At 39.7% G+C, this 20643-nt stretch overlaps 1 protein-coding gene across 5 annotated transcripts in view; it reads left to right on the top strand.

The window, feature by feature from the left end:
• The window catches only part of ARFGEF3 (ARFGEF family member 3), a 90822-nt gene extending 70237 nt beyond the window's left edge, over nt 1–20585 (top strand). For 3 of the 5 annotated variants that reach the window (XM_032681927.1, XM_032681923.1, XM_032681925.1), the window contains 10 exons: nt 834–978; nt 3233–3361; nt 3895–4071; nt 4629–4743; nt 5503–5605; nt 6230–6361; nt 8509–8639; nt 9921–9929; nt 11744–12974; nt 13712–20585. In XM_032681927.1, coding sequence (XP_032537818.1) covers nt 834–978; nt 3233–3361; nt 3895–4071; nt 4629–4743; nt 5503–5605; nt 6230–6361; nt 8509–8639; nt 9921–9929; nt 11744–12974; nt 13712–13903 — 2364 coding nt within the window. In that variant the 3' untranslated portion in view covers nt 13904–20585. The remainder of the gene's footprint in view (nt 1–833; nt 979–3232; nt 3362–3894; nt 4072–4628; nt 4744–5502; nt 5606–6229; nt 6362–8508; nt 8640–9920; nt 9930–11743; nt 12975–13711) is intronic. The other 2 variants (XM_032681924.1, XM_032681926.1) reach the window with 1 other exon arrangement.
• Nucleotides 20586–20643: the final 58 nt, after the last annotated feature.

Raw genomic sequence — 20643 nt, 5'->3', positions numbered from 1 at the left:
CCATTGCTGAAAGGACTTATATCTAAATTCAGAGATAATGGGTGGGTTCAGTACACAGACTGAAAAGGGAAGAATAAGGCACTTCAGGATAATAAACAGCAGGCATCAAATTCTATTTGCAATCTTGTTCACTTAAAAAAATTAGTGAATATCTATGTGTATGCCTAATGTATGTTCTGTCTATACACTATTTGCACCACATCACTATTCCTCATCCTTACAAACCTCAGTCTACAGTGAGAAGAAAATATCTTCTCCTCTTCAAAAGAAGCAGCCATTTATATCTTTTAACTTGCCAGTAGAAGAAGAACAGGAATGACTGAAAAAAAATCTTGTTTATATATTGCAAATACATTATTTACTTTAGAAAGACCTGATAAAATGCTGGTAGAGTTCCAGCTATAGCACAATTCAGCAGTTTGTATTTGTTTTGTAATGGACAACCCAGGCAATGAAGCTCTGAAGTAAACCTGTACAGGTCCTTTTATCAGTATTTACTTAGTCCTTCAGAGCTTAAACATATTTTGTGTACAGCTAATGGAGCTTCATAGGTCATAGATGCAATCAGTGAGTCGTAACAGTTGCCCTTTACAAGTGAGAAGAGAGCACACTTCCTTCTCAGAAATGTGTTATTTAAATTACTGCTTTCCCTCTCTTTCACCCTCAACCCTTTACTTATCAATGAACAGAAGACTTCTGGACTCTAATTGTGTTTTCGTAGCTTTTATTTTATTTTACATACTTGTGTTGTATGTGATAGCTTTTACAAACTTTCCTATATATACTTATCTTCTCTTTTTTTTCTCTATCTCCTCTCCACTACCCTCCCCAAGTTGTTAGCCAAAATCTATAAAATGCCCTTGAAACCCATCTTCCTCAGTGGTCGGCTGGTTAACTTGCCCCGAAGAGCGCAGGAACAGTCAGCCAGCAGTGAGGATGGTATTGAATGCATCCTTTCTGACTTTGATGACGACACTGGTAAGTGTATTGAAAGCAGTAAGTGTAGAATTAATCAATTACTTCTTCCACATGTTGCTGTAAATTTTGCCAACTGCTGAAAGCAAAAACTTCATCCTTTGTCTCCCTGTTGTCTACACATACACATGTGCACACGCAGAGCTTTACCTTCTTTATGTAAAGATGTAGTTTGTATATAAGAAAAATACAACCTGTCTGCTAGGGGAAGACAACAATATTTTAACAAATAATTATTTTGATTATCCTGATATTCATAATACAACCAGTGTATATTTCTGAGACCTAACACAAAAAAAGCTTTCTAGATCGCAGCTGAAGTAAAGGAGTGAAAACCTTTTAAGGTTGGTATTGGCAGGCCTGCCTTAACAGAAAAAAAAATATCAGTATTTAGTTACAGTCTAGAAATATAAGGAATAATGGTTTAAATGTTTTCAAACTTATGTCCTGTGGTCTGTTGAAATAAACAGTGAATTTCTGAAGTCCATATAAAGCTCCATGACCTCCAGAAAAAACAAGCAACATTTGTCTCCTGATTATTTGTGTGGTTTATATAGGTTGTGGATTAATCAGGTGTTTGATGAAATAGATCTGTGCAGAGCCAAGTGGTAGAGGAATGCAGCCTTACGGCTTCTGAACTCAGGAGGCTTTCACAGCAATACAGTCACTTTTGAATATCTGAACTATTGAGCTGTTCCAAAGAGACTGTTTCTGTGAAGAATCAGCTCCAACCTGTCAGAAAGCAGGCTAACTCCAATGCATGTCATTCATGTGCCTCACCAGACTGGGCCTTGGTACCTACTTTTATCTAGACTCTTCCATCACATGGATTGTCCTGTTCCACTGCTACCCTGGATAAAGGAGAGAAAAGGTGCTCTCTGAAAACAGAAAATCACAAGTCCTATTTTTTCACAAAACAACCTTTTACTTTCTTCTTTCTGTGTTTGGGTTTGGCTTTGGCTTGGTTTTTTCCGCTCTAGGAATTTCAGAATATTTAACTGGGATGTGGGAGACCCAAGTCATTGAAGCCTCTGCTTTGAGTCAGATTTGAGACTCAGCCTAGGGTCTCCCCACCTCAGGTGAACACGCTTTGCCTACTGTTCTGGAGTGGTTCTGTCTATCAGTGCCTTCCTGTGAATAGAAAGGCCATCCCACAGCACAGAAACCTTCTGATTTGATTTTTGTCACAGTTAAGCACTAAAACTGTCACCCAATTTGTTATTTAGATGGTAATGGTGTTAGAACATTGCTAGGCAAACTGACTTTACAAAGACAGGAGGCAGCACTTCATCTGGCACTCTAGTGTTCAAAGTCACTACCAGGATGGGGCAAAATGTCTTAGCCTACTTTGCCATATTTGCAGTGTGTTTTCATAGTGTATTTGATACCAGCAAGTGTCATGCAGACACAGACTACATCAGCATAGCTACCGTGGCAGAGAATGTGGGCTTATTAGTGAAACAAGGTAAAATCCCTTTTAGCCTAATAAACTCATAGCCTTCTTGACTTAAGAATAACAGCATACATTGGCAGGAGTGTAATATGCAAGATCCTTCTAGTCGTTCGTGATATGATGGGGAACTAGCAAGTACTTAAGTGATCTGTGAAAAATTAAAGGGCAGCAGTTCCTAGCCATCTTCAAAAATGTATTGAAAATTAGTTGTATCCCATAATCTTTTAGGGGATACATGTTTGCCAACTCACCTGTATCCTAATTGCTGTTCTGGCAATTGTCCAACTCTGTGATCTCTTAAGATCTAAAGATAATGTGAGGCAGCCTGATGATCCCTTATGAGACATTTTACTGTTCAGTTTTGGGTACCAAATAGAGACAGTTAAATTATGGCTAGTCACCTCAGGAGCCTTACTTAAAAGCATGACCTAAATGAGTACAATCTCCTCTGGGCAGCATTTGCAATGATAATGAGATGGGGTTTTACTTATATACTTTTTATGGGACATTTTACACAAGGTTAAAGAGGCTGGATTATAGGGAGAAGTAAACTAAGACCAGAATAAGATGTATGTGGAGGAGGAAGGATGGCACAAAACACAAACTTAATAAAAAGAGTGGGAAAAGGAGACTATCATTTCAAAAAGGCTGTTACCTACAGCCATTACACAGCAACAGTGAACACGCAAGAACCCACGATCTTTAAGTTAATTAATTTGTTTCCATCACTTTGAGGGCAAGTTTCACCTGTAGTCAATGCAGTATCTCACTCATGGTTTTTAATCTTCCTTTCTTTACTTGTAGGCCTTATCAATGTCTGGATTATTCTGCTGGAAGAATTAACAACTGCCATATCCAACTGTCCCCGTCAACACCAGCCTCCTACTTTGGATCTGCTCTTTGAACTGCTGAGGGACGTTGCCAAGACACCTGGTAATAAAAGGGCTTGACAAAACGTGAGCTAGTGGAGTCCTGACCCAAACCTTTTAGAATCCTAAACCCCTTCTGTAAAGTGTGCTACTCATGCTAAAGCTGCACAGAGACATTCTCTCATAGAAAGGGATTTTTTTAGAGTGGATTTGTTGTTCCAGTTACTACATTGTTCTGTTGACAAAAGTCGTCTTGTAAGAATATATTGAGCATATTCTTAAATTCATTGCACAAATAGAGAGGTGCGGTACTCTATCGATGTCCTAGCTATAGAAAATGTTTCCTTGGTGTCTAGGAAATGGAAAGAGAAAATTTCTTAATCCTGCAGACCTTCTGGGAGAGACTGTTGGCTGAATGTTCATGTAGTACCTCTCAACTAGATCCAAAACTCTTACCACTCTCATTCCACAAAAAAGTTTCAGAACTTCCTTTCTTTAGCATTACCCCAGGTCTCAGCTTGGAACAACTTAGCAAATTTACTGAGCATGGAGGCTTTGTAAGCAAAAATATACAACCATCATTATGTTTATTTTAAGGACCAGGATTTGGCATTTACGCAGTTGTACATCTTCTTCTTCCTACGATGTCTCTTTGGCTCCATCGCAGCCATGGTGACCATTCTTACTGGGATGTAGCATCTGCTAATTTCAAGCATGCCATTGGCCTTTCCTGTGAACTTGTAGTGGAGCACATTCAAAATTTCATACACTCAGGTATGTCATTGTACTGTCACATCTGTCATCAGCGACATGTTACTGATAGCTACTTGTGGAGATGGTTTCTTTGCTTTTTTGGTTGCTCAAGCATAAAATGAGAGAAGGAGGAGGGTTAAAATTTTCTGTTTAGGATTTTGTATTTTTCATTCTTTATAGGATTATGGGAAATTACAGGGAAAAAATTGTAAGGGACTTACAGAAGTTTATGGAAGCTTCCTGCTCAGAGCAGGGCTATCTTCAAAATTAAATCATTATAGTCTTTAGTGTACTTTCCAAAAGAAGATACAAATACTTTGATCATGAAGAACTAGAACATCAGAAACAGGATCTAAGAGAATTTCTCCTGTACCGCATAAGTCCAGACATTTTATATTGTTAACATCAAAAGGAATTGTCTTATTTCAACTTGATGCAACGCACGTTTCAAGAGCTGCATAAAAAGAATTTGTTTTTGCAAATTCTCTGAATAGCATTTAAATGTAGCAAGATTGTGTATCTCTAATTATAATGAAAAGGCAATGATGTTAAAAACAGCCTGTGTCTTTTCCTTATAGATATTGGTTATGAAAATATGATCAATACTATGCTGAAAGATCTTTTCAAGTTGCTGGTAGCCTGTGTGGCAGAACCAACAGAAATTATTTCCAGAGTTGGTTGCTCTTGTATCAGGTAACCCCATCTGTTCACTCTTAACATATTCAAAAAAAGATGTCTATGTCTTTGAAGAACTTGTGGACTGATTAAGTTGGTCAACATCTCAAAAGATGTCCACAATATATCTAACTTCTTGTTATTTGAATAATGAATTTTAGACTTACTAGCCTGTTCTTGCTGTTTTCAGTGTACTTCAGAACCTGTGATTTTAAGCATTACTGTATGTATGATTCCCATAAAAAGCTCTTGGACATTACTTTATATCTAGTTAATTGATCCTTAACAAAAATACTCAAGGGTTTTTCCATTGGAATTCACACATCTTTAGAGGTAATTAATATCTTTCACAGTCTTCAGGTTATTACAGTCATAATCAAAATAAGCGCTGCATTTATGTACTTACACAATGTGTGGTTCTTGTGGCAAGATGAATACTTAAAGACAAAAAACAAAGGAGAAAAAAAGTCAAAACTACAGTGTAATTACAAAAATAGGTCAGGGTAACAACTGAGGAGATTGGATTACTAAATGAGCCTGTTGTTCTGTTTTCATAGAATCATAGAATGGTTTGGGTTGGAAGGGACCTTAAAGATCATCTAGTTTCAAGACCCCTGCCATTGGCAGGGACACCTTCCACTAGACCAGGTTGCTCAAAGCCCCATCCAACCTGCCCTGAACTCTTCCAGAGATGGGGATTTTCAGCCTCCTCCCTTTACAAGTAAGAATTGTCTAGTTCCTTCTTGAACACTGTAACATTTTTCTGTGTTCTTGCAGGTATGTGTTAGTGACAGCAGGGCCTGTTTTTACGGAAGAGATGTGGAGGCTTGCCTGTTGTGCCTTGCAGGATGCCTTCTCTGCCACTCTGGAACCAGTAAAGGTAAAACTGCCTTTTTGCCAACAGTCAAAATGTAATCACACTATAGACTCACTAATTTTTGACAAGTTGTTTTTAATTCTTCAGACAAGTTTTTGTGTATAGAGCCAGGAAAAGAAGCTTAAAGATTGTGTCATAGCATTTTTAATTTGTCAATTCACAATGAAGCATGTTGCACCAACAATGGAGATTGAAACCAGTTTTTCTAAACACAGGACAACACTAGTAGCTAACAGACTTATTTTAAATTGCCTTGCCAGCATGAAATCAGAAGAGTTCAGTAGGTGAAAACGTCCCTTTTGATCCATTTCTTCCTCTGGATTGACTAAAACTAGAGAGAAGACGATGTTGCTTACTTAACCCTGCAGCTGTGTGCTCATATAGATTAGTTTTCGGCTCACTGTCTTGTAAACAAAACATGCTGCTAAGTCATCGCAGGCCAGAGTACATAAGAAGCTGTAGTGCCTTTACATTGGATGTATTAAATTGCTAAATAGCAGGTGACCAGCTGATGGTAATGGGACAGGTCACTCTAAATCTTGTATTTCACACAAACAGGCTGGACATCGCTACAGCCACTGATTTGTTTAACGCACAGTGAAAGTCTGATGTTGTGTCTCTCTATAGAACCTGTTGGGCTATTTCCACAGTGGTTCTGAAAGCTTTAGTGGAGATGCCTGTGAAGTGAAGGTGGCAGCCCCCTCCCTCTCGCCAAGTGCTGAAGCAGAATACTGGAGAATCAGAGCCATGGCACAACAGGTACTGATGGATGTTTCAGGGCAAGTCAGAGAACCTTTTAAAGTTGGAGGTTTACTTTATGAAAGTAAATTTTTGCCACCACCTTCCTCACAAACCCTACAGGCAAAGACTTCCTCATCACCAGACTAACATTTATTTATTTAACAGCAGTATTCAGAAAAAATAATAAGAACCAGGAAAATAAAACCTAAAAACTGTCCCCCTGTAAATAGGGATTAGGAATGCCTAGAGTGGGGAAAGATGCACGAATAACTTAGGAAAACTGATGATGAGATTATTGTGTAATTAGCAGCATTAGGGTACATCAGTGGAAACCTTTCTGATAGAAGAACAGAACGTTACCATGAATCCACATCTAGAATGTCATATACATTTCTGTTTACTCTGTTAAAGAACGATAAATTCAAAGGACAAAAAATGTGCTAAAACAGAGATGGGGATATGAAACTAGGAAAACAAGATTTGTTTAACCTATCAAAGCAGAGTTTATAGAGAAATGCAGATTTTTTTTCTCTATAAATATCTAGATATAGGTTACAGAGAAGAAAAAGAGTTGCTGGGAATTAGAGGATAATGCTGATATTTAAAAAATTATTTAAAACTCACAACTAACTCCTCATTAGCAAAGCAGACTTTGAGACAACTTTCTTAGGGTTCTTTTGACTACAATGGAGGTTATTCATTTTATGAAAGTAGTTATATGAAACAAGTTCTTTGAAATACAGAAGACTGAACTTAATGACCTGTGGGGAACCATAAAACTGTAAATACTGTATGACAGCTTCAGCATGGGAAAGCACCTAGATTAAAACAGCTAACAGATGTTTGGTATCAATTTCTGACTTAAAAAATCATACCCTGATGCTGCTTGAAAATCTGAAACACACAGATCAGGATTGGTGATCACAAATAATGTGGCAGTGGCAGAGATTTTTCGAATAGAAAAAAATGTTTTAAATTAAGTTTTAAAGATGCAGAACTCAAGAAAGCAGGGAATGTGGTATTTATACTTTTCTTGTAGACGCTATCAGTGGCACCCCTCGAGTCCTTCTCAGAGGGAATTTACTGCAACTATGAAGCTACAAAACAAAGCTACAGCAACTGAGAGTTGTCTCCCCATTTCCCACTGTCCTTGTGTTGGCTGGGATGGAGTTAATTTTCTTCCTAGTAGCTGGTAGAGTGCTGTGGTTTGAGTTTAGTATGAGAATAATGTTGATAACACACTGATGTTTTACTTGTTGCTGAGCAGTGGTTACTCTAAGTCAAGGACTCTTCAGATTCCCATGCTCTGCCAATGAGGAGATGCACAAGAAGCTCAGGGGGACAGCTGATGGAAACCAACCTAAGGGATATTCCATACCATAGATTGTCATGCTTAGCATGTAAATGGGGGGAGTTGGCAGGAAGGGGCTGATCACTGCTCAGGAACAGACTGAGCATTGGTCTGTGGGTGATGAGCAACTGTACTGTGCAAGTTCATTTCTCTCTCTTTCTTTTTTGTTGCCTCTCTTTTTGTGGTGGTGGTGGTTGTTGTTATTATTATATTTTATTTAAATTATTAAACCGTTTTTATTTCAACCCATAGGTTTTACCTTTTCCCTGATTCTCCTCCCCATCCTTGAGAGGGATGGGTGTGGGGTGTGGTAAGCAGTGTCTGTGTGTCACTTAGCTGCTGGCTGTGGTTAAACCACGACACACCCCCACAGAATTGCATATTAGATTTCTGTATCTTAATGGCTGAAAATAATCCTTCTGACAACCAGCCTTTCTAGGTGCAACAGGGCTAACTATGCAAACAGATCCTTGTCTCCACTATACTTGGTATTTTCTATAGTAGTGTACAGGCAGCAGAAAGCTTGTTTTGGCTTTTGGTACTATGCCTTATATAAGTTCAAAGGAAAATATGTCTGTCCTTTGCCCTGTGCTCTATGGATGTCTGGAGGTAGCCCATTGCTCTGAGGCTGTTTTACCAAACCAGCATGCTCCAGGGAAGGTCTGCCTTGGGGGATACCTTGCATTCTCTCTATCACTATAAAATAATTCAATATGACAGATTTTTGCAATGAAGGGAATCCTATTTTCGAGTGCCCCCAAGAACCCAGTGCAAGTGCTAAACTGACTGTTTTATGTAACTTGTTGTTTTCTAGGTCTTCATGCTGGAGACTCAGTGCTCCCCAAAGACTCCTAGCAACAAGGAAGGGTTTGAACATGCCCAGTCATGTGTGCTCATCATTGACCTGCCACCAGATAAGAAACCAAATGGGCATAGCCAGAGAAGGTAAAGTATCTTCTCAGGAAAATACTATGTCATTAAAAGTAAGATAAAAATATTTCCACACAGAGATGTGAACTGAGCCTGGCAAACTATACCTCTCCCTAGAGCTCATAAAAAGAAATGAATACTCTGATCAAATTAGGTTTTGTGACACTGTTATGTTTGTAATGATACCTTGCAAATGCAATGTCTGCTTCACTAATGGTCTTTTAAATTCAGTATTACTCAATTAAGAAGGTGAAAAAAGTTAATGGATAAGCTGGAACAGTATAAATTGAAGAGACCACATCCAAAGCTGTGAAAAACTGTCAACATATTGAGCTAGGGAACATTGATTTTGCTTGGCAGTTTATTTTTGTGGAAGTCCTTCCATTATGTTACTGCCTCAGAAATTCATGCATTTGCATGACAATCTGATCCTGTCAAAGAATATTTCTTTTTGCTTGCACTCGGTTCTTTAAACAACTGCTGTAACATCAGTAGGGCCAAGAATCAGAATTCTGCATTCAGGGTTTGTGTTTGTATTGCGAGGTATAAAATACATGGCATGAAATTGTCTTTTACAAAATACCAAACCTACTTCTGTACCACTTCAGGCAGTCTCATTCAAATCTAAACTATTGCTTGCAACAAGGAGGCAGAATGTGATGTTTTTTTCTTTAGCTGAACTGGAAGATCATGCAAGATGTCTCTGTTCTTACACTGCTGTACAGAAGTTTCCCCTGAGAGCACATGCTCTGTTTCCTTGCCTTCAGAGCCCGTGGCCCTGTGCGGAGACAAAGAAAGCTTAAGATCACAGTCTAAACCCTTCCTTTGTGGTGGGAAAATACCTGCTTTATTCAAAGGTTAGCAGATTATTCATCTTGTTATAATGAAAGCAAAGCAAAAGACTGGAATACTCACTTCTCACAGCACACAAGGCCATGCAATCTAACAGGCTCTGTTTGTAAAGGTAGTGTGGGTCTTGCTTATCTTTAGATAAATAAATGTATAAAGCTTGCAATTAATACAAACTCTGAATGCTCTCACACTGCGCTTTGTCTAAACAACTGCAAAAAGTATATATGCCAGAAAGCGTTACCCCAGCAATACTCATTTTTTCACCAAAACATAGCTCAAAAGTTGACTGTGCCACTGTTTTTCTTATTATTTGCTACAGCAGTGCAGTAATATGCCAGTCATGCATGCTAGTAACTGTGGCCTTTCAAAAGTTTTACTTTAACCTTAGCAGGGTTTCTCTTCTCCCTTTTGCTTTTGTTTCCTTAATGCTGCATCGTTTCACAGGAAGCTGGGGTAAGGGAGCTTTTCTTCTTCCTAAAAAATAATCATATATTTCATTTTGAAACTTTGGAGAATAAGAAAATACTATCCTTAACCAGCTTTGACACTGTGTTTTCACCTATATTGCTGTACTAGTTTGTTTTGGGATTGAGCAGTACTTTACACTGTCCTTGTAAATCGCTTTTTTGGCTATTACAAGGAAAGCAGATCTCCTTCATTCCTGACCATGCTTTTGAAACAGGATTAGTTGCTTGAAATCACTGCAAGCTCTCATTTAACTATATACATGCTCTTAAGAGTTTTTCTGAGTCAGAGCCTCTAATGATTTTTACAGCAGAAAACTACTTCCCCATAAAGAGCACCATTATATGTGTTAATCATCAAGATTTTAGCACTGTGAGATAAATTTTACTCACATATCAGCACTGACAGCTGTGTCATAGTAAGTGAACTGACATGAGTAACTTAAACCGAGAACAGTCTGAACTTTTTTTTTCTATGTTTCATTCTCAAAACCGAGTTTTGATATGATTTCTCAAAAAAAAAAAAAAATTAAAATTAGACTTCTTGTTTTGGTATTCCCAAACACTTTTGAAAGTTGTTTAATGAAAGGGGAATAATTTTTGCAATAAAAAATATTAAAGGTCTATGACTGAACTTCTCATGTTACATGAAGATTTGCTTTAACTTAGACCTAAAACTTCAATATTGCAAGCAAACTGAAAAATCTCTTCCTCACTCGATAGCCATGCAAATTAAAACACAACCCATCATACATCAAAACAAGTATTGCTATATGCATCTGCTCCATTTAAAACATAGCCGCTGCAGTCTTATGCAAAGACTTTTATTTAAAGGCCTTAAGATAGGTTCCATACTTTATAATTTTAAATCCATGAGATACCAAACAACAATTGTGTCCACCCTTTCTTCCAAGCCTTACTTGCCTGTAAGCCTCTCAGTATTATTTACTGGTGAATGACCTGAAAACTTTTGTTGGAGGAATTTGCCGTTCCTGGGTCCCCTGTGCAAATCAAATATGAGTGAGGGCTAGAACAACTCCCAGCATCTCTCTAACAGGAGTACAGCTAAGAATATTATATGTGAGAAGCAGCATTAGGAGTAGATATTTCCATGCTACCTTCTCAGTGTTCAAGTTGGTCTTAAGAGCAAACATGTGCCTTCAGCCAGACTTCAGCTTGTTTGCATGCTGCATTGCACTGCTGCTGTTTCTGTACATGTTTATTTATTGGTTGGTTGGCTCTTTGAGGTTTATTTTAAGAAATACTCTTGGCATTAGTGGAAATGGAAACCAAATAGTAAACTAGTTTTGGCTTCAATTTGTCGTGGCAAGGTTAAGGTTGTCTGACATGTTGGTGGAAGGGTAACTTTTGTGTTGACGAGTCCTTCAGTTATAGCAGGCTGAAATATTGAGCATACTTGCCGCTGTCAGAAAATTAAAACCCAGAATATTTAATCCCTCAGTGTCAGACACTGGAGAAAAGGACAAAAATCATAATAGAGTTTTGTTTTAATACCATCTCTACACAAGTGCTATCAGCATGGTTGCTGTGGATACTTTTTGCTTAAACCAATCCAAGAGTCTTCCCTTTTAGGAAAATATTTGAAAGAGTAGCTGAAAGACCATTCTAGACCGCTTTATCTTTCTCCACTTCTTTTGTAACAAGACTGTGAAAATTTGGCTTTTCATTTGCACTTTTTGTTTTAGATTCTACAGTATAAAGTAGTTCTGTACTCCTAGTGAAAGCACAATGCACCGCTTTAATATTCTATGATTTTTTCCTTCCTATGCTTGGTTTACCAAGTATTCCTTTCAGGACGATAGTGGTGAGCTTGCTGTCCCACCAAGTACTGCTCCAGAATTTATATGACATCTTACTGGAAGAATTCGTGAAAGGCCCTTCTAACTTGGAGGAGAAAATGACAATACAAGTACCAGAAAACAAGTTGGCTGGTTTTCTCAGGTACATCTCCATGCAAAACCTGGCTGTCATCTTTGACTTACTGCTGGACTCCTACAGAACAGCCAGAGAGTTTGACACGAGACCTGGTTTGAAGTGTTTGCTGAAAAAAGTATCTGGCATAAGTGGAGCTGCCAACTTGTATCGACAGTCGGCAATGAGCTTCAACATCTACTTCCATGCCTTGGTCTGTGCAATCCTGACGAACCAGGAGAACATCACTGCAGAGCAAGTGAAAAAGATCCTCTTTGAAGATGATGAGAGAAGCACAGACTCATCACAGCAGTGTTCTTCAGAAGACGAAGACATTTTTGAAGAGACTGCCCAGGTCAGTCCCCCCCGAGGGAAGGAGAAGAGGCAGTGGAGGGCTCGAATACCATCTCTGAGCGTGCAACCCGTCAGCAATGCGGACTGGGGGTGGCTAATCAAGCGGCTTCATAAGCTCTGCATGGAACTGTGCAACAACTATATCCAGATGCATCTGGACCTGGAGAATAATGTAGAGGAGCCTCCAGTATTCAAAGGTGACTCCTTCTTCATTTTACCATCTTTTTACTCAGAAACCTCCACCCCATCGACTGGAGGGCTATCTGGAAAGGACACACCATCAGAGGATGACCGGAGTCAAATCAGGGACCAACTGGGAGACAGCCTGACACCTCGAGGAGGAAGTGGAGAAATGTTGCTGCTCCCCCCACCCTTAAGTCCTAAACCAGAGAAAAAAGAGCAAACTAAGAAAAAAGAATGGTGGGAGAGTGCTGGCAACAAGATCTACACCATAGCCACTGACAAAACCATCTCCAAGCTCATGACAGAATACAAGAAGAGAAAGCAGCAACAGGCCATGACATCCTTCACCAAAGAGATCAAAGTGGAAAAGAAAGGGGATCTCCTGGGTTCAAGAGGGCCAGATTCACCCGTACTCCAGCGGCCACAACATCTTATAGATCAAGGTCAAATGAGGCATTCATTCAGTGCTGGTCCAGAGATCCTGAGACAAGAGAAGAGACCACGCTCAGGATCTACAGTCAGCTCCTTGAATATATCTGTTAGGGATGCTGAGGCCCAGATACAGGTAGGACATTCTTGTGGAATGCTAATAATAATAGCAATAAATAAAAATATACCTATACATATTTTTAATTGATTTTATTATAATCTTTTCATTAAATGCCTTTTTATATAAAGAAGTCCTCATGATGAGCACTGAATCTTGCAGCAGCTGGTACTGATAAAAAACTGATTAAAAGAAAGTCGGTCTTTAGGGAAGTGTTATCAGGCATATATATACTAGTTCAGCTTTCAAGAGTGTTTCTGTGACTTGGGTCAAAGCTGCACTTAAGAACTAGTAACCTACAGCAAACTCATTGCTTACTGCTGAGGGCTCTAGCCCACTTAAAGCTTTTGAAAACAGCATGCTCCTTGTCACAATGTTTTTGTACTTGAGGTTTTTTTGTTAATTCCAGAGCCGAAATAGTGGGCTCTGTTGCTAAACAGAAAATTGCTGCTTGCATGTCCAAGTGAACAAATCAGTGAAGGCATCAAACTTGACAGACTTTGTTCACTGTGGGACAAAAAAAAAGGTGATGAAGGCTGAGCATGATACCTGCAATACAAAGTCAAACAATTACTTATAGTACTGAATGTGAATTAGGAAAACACAGTGAACATTAAATGAATATGCTGGCATTACTCAGTCCTCTTCATGAGGCTGTAGCCACTAGATGTCTTATTTTGTGCCTCAACCAATGGGCTCATCTGTTTAGAAAGGTCTTCTAAAGAGTGTTTTCTTTCTGTCCAACTTATTTATAGGCATGGACCAACATGGTGCTGACAGTTCTCAACCAGATTCAGGCCCTGCCAGACCAAACTTTCACAGCCCTGCAGCCAGCAGTGTTCCCCTGTATCAGCCAGCTGACTTGCCATGTGACAGATATCCGTGTCCGCCAGGCAGTGCGGGAATGGCTGGGAAGAGTGGGCCGAGTTTACGATATCATCATTTAAACCAAGCAGTGCTCTGTTGCAAAGGGCAAAAGGCATTCAAGGTATACAGCAAAGAAGTATTTGGGGTTCGTTAGTTGCCTGTTTGTTGGTCGTAAATTAAGAAACAATGAGCTTGTTGATTTATGTCATCCACTTGAGATTGTGTATTCCTCGCTCACACTAGCAAAGGAGGCAAAACATGAGTCTGTCCAAGTGTCTGGCATGGCCCCAGAACCCAGAAACTACCAGTAAGTCAGGCTGGTACCTGAAGGGGTGATAGATTTCAGTACCCTTCATTTTAATTCAAATTTGCGACAGTGGGAGCCACGAGAAACTGCAGCAGAACTTCCACACTTGCAATTAGCTGTGAATGCAACTGTCATGTGGATGTCAAACCAGGTCAGTAAGCCTATGTAACTTAAATAAATAAATAAATAAATGCAAGTCGGGAAAAAGATGGAGCTGTATGACAAGCAAAAACTTTTCAGGATAACATTTTCCCTTCAAAAATTAGCATGAGAGAGGATAGGCAACTAAAGACTATTATAGTAACCATATACATCACTTACTAAAGAAAGTGGAAATTGATTTTGCTCCAAGAAGAGCCTTTGAAGTCTGGTCACATTTGGAGTAGCTAAAGTATTCCAGGTCTAAAACTGGACAAGCACAGACTATTGATCCTTTCATTGCTCTTGTGGAGTATTGCTTGAAGAGAAACGGCACTGTCGAGCTGCCCTCTCTCCAGTGCTACCCTGGCTGCCTCTTCAGCAATGCCTACAGCTGACCACTTTTTCACAGGTCAAATTCCCCCTAAGGGCAAAAGGGAAGCTTGTTTTGTGTTTCCTGTGAAGCCGTGGGGAAGACACAACACAGAGTAAATACCAGCATGTGCCGGTATGCAGCATTCAACTAAGCAGAGTAGGGATAAAGTGTTCCAGTTTAAGCAACACTGAGGCTGTGATTCTACTGGAAATTTGTTTGCTTATATAGAGCTGCTGTAACCAGGAACACCCTTATCACCTTTGTTAAATGTAGCCTATCATTTCACATTGAGCTGAAGCAAGATGGAAAATAGTCTGAAAGTCTTTCCTGTTTCTCTCCCATTTCTTACCTGCTGCTGTAAATAGAAAGGGATAGATCCTCGTGGAGGTTCATCCCCCTCTGTGCAGCACTCCTATAGGGACTACTGCAATTTGCTGTTACTAGTAAGAGGGAGGAGAACGGGAAGGATTGACTTGTGTTGTCAAATGCATATGTGATGCTCTTCACACTAGACACAGCAAAGGGTTACCTTGCTGCACAAGTTATGTCATGGCCCCTGGGACATTCCATCTGGAACTCCCATGCCACATAATTTGTTGATCAGAGTTGAAATAACTTGTTGAAAATAAGTTGATTTTTAATCTTTGGTGACCCCTTAATGCTGTTCTCCCAAGACTTTTAAAATGTGCATACCAACTAAATATACAGCTTCAGTCCCTGCTCCAAAGCATTCTCAAAATGTCATCTCTTTATATCAGGCCTGGATTTTGCACAACTAACTGCTTTTAGCATCTTAAACCTAGAAAACCCAAGGGAGCCAAGAGGCTTCACTGAACAGCCATCACCCAAGCTGCTGTGTTTACAGAGTCTGCCACTATCCTCCTGCCTTTTCCCTCTGTTGCCTACTTTCCATTTGTTACCTGTTAGACTTGTGCAGGGAATATTTGTCCCATAAATTTCTGTAGTGTCAGTCATGCTGTTTCCCTTTCTTTCGAAACTTCTCTTTGCTAAACTGTTTAAAGGACATAAAAGTTCCATAAAAACAACTCTTTCCTACCACCTAAACTGAATTTATAAATGACCAACAGTTTTTTCAATTGTCAGTTTTCTCCCAACAGTTTAAATACTTCCTCGGGGACAGGTTAGATTAGCCTTTGGTATCTGGGAGAGTTGCAGCACAGTTTGAGTTCTGTTGCCATGTCCTTCTTATACATCTTTAGGTAGAGTAAAAGAGTGGTTATATTTTTTGTGCAAGTTTTTACTGGGCATCTATATAGAACTGGTTTTACAGCAGTACATTAGTTAGGCAACAACAGAAATCAGAATAATAAACCATATGCAAAACAGGTTTTGATTATTTAAAGAAACCCAGGTTTTCATTATAAATTTCATTATAATGCATTTATAATGAAAACAGGTTTTCATTATAAATGCATTGAATGGATGCAGATCCTTGTGGTACTGATCTAAAACTAAAGAAAATCCCTGAATTACGTTGGGGTACTAAAATTGGCAGCAGTACTGGTGAAATCACCCAGGACTACAGAAGAGACCCTAGTATCTAGGAAACACTATGGTTATGTGTTCTGGTTGCAATACAAAATCCTTCTGCAAAACAGAAAAAAAGCTCTAGGAGTGACAATACCACTACCACCTCTCTCAAGTCATGAACGGTATAACCTAGTATTATCTGATTAGCCACCATCTTGACCTAAAATATAATTTAATTTCAACTATTTACACTGCAACTACCATACTGGAAAATGAGGAGTAGATTTGCTATACTGCTGTTGCCCTGTTTTAAACATTGTCCTTCAAATTGTGCACCAAGTGCCCATTGTCACCCTCAGTGCCTCTTCTTATTAATACCCCTCCATAAGAGGCCATGAGTAACTTTTAGTAATTCCAGAAATGTGATTTAAAAGGAGGCGTGTGGGGTTTGAAGCAGCAAGCTTTACATAGCAAAATTCAGCATGTGCTGCTCTTCCTTTTCTTTATGTGTTAAATGATAAGCAGGTGAGGAGAGCAGCCCAGGGCCACTTCAGTAACCATTAATCTGAGATGTAGAAGCCTTCTGATGCACCTCAAATTACAAACAAATAAAAAAATTGAGTTAGTTCATTGGATTCTCAGCAATTTTTTTGCTAGTTTAGCCATAGACATCAGCAAGCCCCAAAGAAGTAGAACAATAAACGCGTTAAGTCACTATTTCATAGATCTGTACAATCTGTTTCATGCCTCATGGCTGCCAGTGTGATACCTTCCAACCTCAAGCTTTTATAGCCCAAAGGAGGAGTCTGCCAGGACAGTCCCAGGAAAAGGTGACTGGCATCAGCCTGTCATAAGCTTCAGGAGGGGATTCCCGAACATCCCAGTCATGTCCAGCTACGTGTCCATGCTACAGCAGCTTTTCTGCTTGTGACTGGGGAAGCACCTCAGTCAGTAGCACAAAGTAGCCCTTGTATTCACACGTGTAAGTCTTTCTCACACATATAACCCATTCAAATCCTCACTTATAGCTCTATAACCTAATGCATGAGCTAACAGCAGCATCTTGGCAGCTTTACTCTGGTGGCTTGACATCCTTCTCAGGTACCAGAGCTGCACCTCTACTGCCTTTGCCTAATTCACACTGCCCTCCTCAGGGTGACTGCAGCAAGCAGAGGCAAGGACACTCGTTTTCAAATCTTGTAGGCAACCACTAACAGAGAAAGTTGCTGTTGTCCATCATCAACTACCTTTAAGCACATGAAATAGCTCATCACTGCAAATATTTAAAGCGGACAAAAGCAGAGCACTCATCAAGAAAGTGATCCTTCTCTTACATACCAGAAGCAAGGTTTGACCCCAGCTTACATGGTCTCAGGCCATTGCATGTGTTTGCACTTTATTCCGTACTGTGAACACATGCAGACGTATGAGATGACTGATGCCTGTATCTACAGATACCTGTAGCTCCAGTCACTGTCATATTCTGAGCATTCAGCAGATTTACAGAGAGCTATCCACATTAGTAATATGTTTATCATGCTGTCCAAGTGCTTATATCACACCAGCACTGGTTAACGCAGTTACTCTGGTACATTTTCTAAACATTCATCAGCCATAGAATTACCACCACTATCTTTTGGTTAACATACTTTCATGTCCTTAAGATGTTAAGATACGGATTTAATATTTTCCTGGGGATAAACACTCATGTGAGAATAACTGACTTAATTTAGCATCTAGAAAGAATTACTAGGAAAAGATTTAGGCAAAACTTTCCTTGCACAACTCCAAGCACAGGCAACACAGTTTTTTGCCTTATTACAGATAAAAAATTCATGTCCTCTGCACTATGGCTGGCTCATGCCAAGACCAAGCACAGTTTACACCTGTGACTTGTAAGGTGCTTTGCCTTTCAGGTTGAGCTTCAAGTTTTTTTTAAAAACCTAAACATTAACCTAAATTCACTGACAAATTCTCGCTCACCAAAGTTATAACCCCCACCTCTAAGTACCTTACATTACTGTGTGTAATCATCATCTGTACTTGATACAGCAGCATTTCAGTGTTGGTATTGACACTTCAGAGCTTGTCACAGCACTGGCATGAAACCGAGCAGCAAACAAACTAGCAAGTAGAGAGGTCCAGCTCCATGTGCTGCCTGCACTTTGAATGTGGGCCTAACCTGTGAAGAAAGGTACAAAGTGCCAAAGCTGTTGAAATCAATGGAAGTTAAGTACCTAGACATCTTTACTACTCAGGACTCGGTCCTTGAATCCTTTAGTCTCTACATACGGGTTTACAAGTTCTCAGGAAAGGGTAAGTCCTGTACAGTTCCTCGCATCACCCATTCTGCTGCTGTCCCCTATACAGCTCCTACTTGAAGAATCCACAGGAACTAGCACATAGTCCCATGCATCCCGGTGCTGCAAAATTGGAACCTTTGCTTTTGCACAGATCCAGTAGGAGGCTGACCCAAACAAGCTGAAGTGTTTTATTTTTACCTAGCTCCTCATCTGTGTAGAAGCCAATTGAGAAATTGAGCGTGTGGTTTGGCTATTGTCACCTTTAGCAATCCATTCTAGACATGCCATCTCTCAGTGATAAATTGTTTTTAATTCACAAAAAAGGGAATTGCTCTCTTTTTTTTTCCTCTTTTGTACTAAGACCATGTTTAAGCAGGCTACTTACTCATTACTCCAGTTACAGTCATTTATGAAAAGACCTGTGTACATGACAAAAAAAAACCCCTAACTGTATTTTGTAAGTATAGAAGGACCAAGTTACTATAGCACAGAAGCACAAATGTTGGATTTTATGCAATATAGATAACAGCATCTGGCAGCTAGTGATCCCTCTTCACTGAAACTCCCTATTTTAAGTGGAGCTTCTATAGGGATATGACTAAAGGGTCTCTTAGTGGCCCTCACCAGCAACACACCTGGGACTCCAGGAAGTTGTACAGCTGCAAGGAAGAAGTCGTATATCCTCTTTCTGTTGTTTCCACTAATCCCCCTCAGAACATATACTTAATATGTGACACTAATAATACTAAACAGACAGATTTGGCCAAACATACAGTGCTGGATATTTAAAAATAAAAAATGAAAACACACATGGCCTAAGTATGCACCAGTCTTTTCACTTAGTGGTCAGAGGTCTCGAAGCTGAAAACTAAAAGCAGAGGGAAGAAGAAATGCCCTAATTCTGTGGTTATTAGTGGAGCTGCACTGTATGATCCTGGATTAATGCAATACTGAGCTTGCCTGTGGAACCAGATCCCTCAAATTCCAGTTTTTGGCAAAATCACAGGTTGAGGTTTGCATAGACTCCACTGCCACATTGAATCAGGGTTTATGGAAAGCATTTTTGGTTAAGAAACATGGCAACAGGATCTATTTCAATCCTTTTACCCCAACATCCCACTTTTCAAAAGGTAGTTTATGTACTTCCATAAATTTCATCTAAATACCATGGAGCACCAAGGCTCTGTTTCCTATCCATGCATTTGGTTCATCTGGGCTGCACTGAAGTGCCATCCTTTCACAAGAAGCAAGCTGCAGTGAGAGAGCTGAGCTAGCTGAGAGGCACAGGTACACAGGTTAAAGCAAGGGACAAATATCACCTCCATAAGCAGGCTGTGGCTCCTGAGCCACCTACTCTGCAGGGGAAGGCAGGATTCGATACCAAAGGGGAAACAGCCAGGAGTGGCAGAGCATGGTGGTGACAGAGCCCTGTACTGCGTGTTGTTTGCTGGCGCAGATGGGAGCAAGAGATTGAGAAGTACACAATGACAGTAGCAAGCACCTTCTTTCAGTTCCTCCTACTTTCTGTTCTCTGCCTCTTTTCTCTCCCCACTTTTGGTCATTATTTGTGAGACCGCAGACATACTTCTATGGGCCCTTCAACCAGAACTGAAGGCAAGCCAAAGGGAGTGGACACTCCATTTCACCAAAGATCTAAGCCTTTCCTGTTTGAAAATTAAAAAAAATAAAATTTTATTTCCATGATGATGGCTGCCACAGGAAGCATTTTACCACAAAACATGATTCCCAGGACTTAATCTCTCTAGCTGTATATTCAGGAGGAGCCAGTAATATTTTTTAAGAGAGACTATAAATCACCTTGTCAAGCAAGTGCTTACATGGGGTTTACCTTCTGCTAATTTGATACCTAGCTGCAATTCCTTGGTCTCATCCATGTTTCCTCCCTCTACCTTTCTGCTCTTCTTTAGAAAAACACCTTCTTATGTCCGCTGCATCCTGTTGTGCCGCTAGCTTTGTATGGTCCTTGGGTGTCCAGTGGTCAGGCAGTCACTGTCAGCTGGCTTGCAAATTGTATTTTCTGTATATTTTATTCTGACTGAATTCTGAAATGGAAATATTTTAAAACAAAAAGTATAAACTATTTATGTTGTTTGTGTTGTAGAATAAAGACTCAAATGCAAAATAAATTATGCTTTGGTTTTGTCTAACAAAAATTATTTTACAGTTCCTGATAAAGGAAAGGAA

This window comes from Chiroxiphia lanceolata, chromosome 3, assembly GCF_009829145.1.
Source record: "Chiroxiphia lanceolata isolate bChiLan1 chromosome 3, bChiLan1.pri, whole genome shotgun sequence".
Lineage (NCBI taxonomy): Eukaryota > Metazoa > Chordata > Aves > Passeriformes > Pipridae > Chiroxiphia > Chiroxiphia lanceolata.
This window is presented reverse-complemented; position numbering and strand designations above follow the sequence as displayed.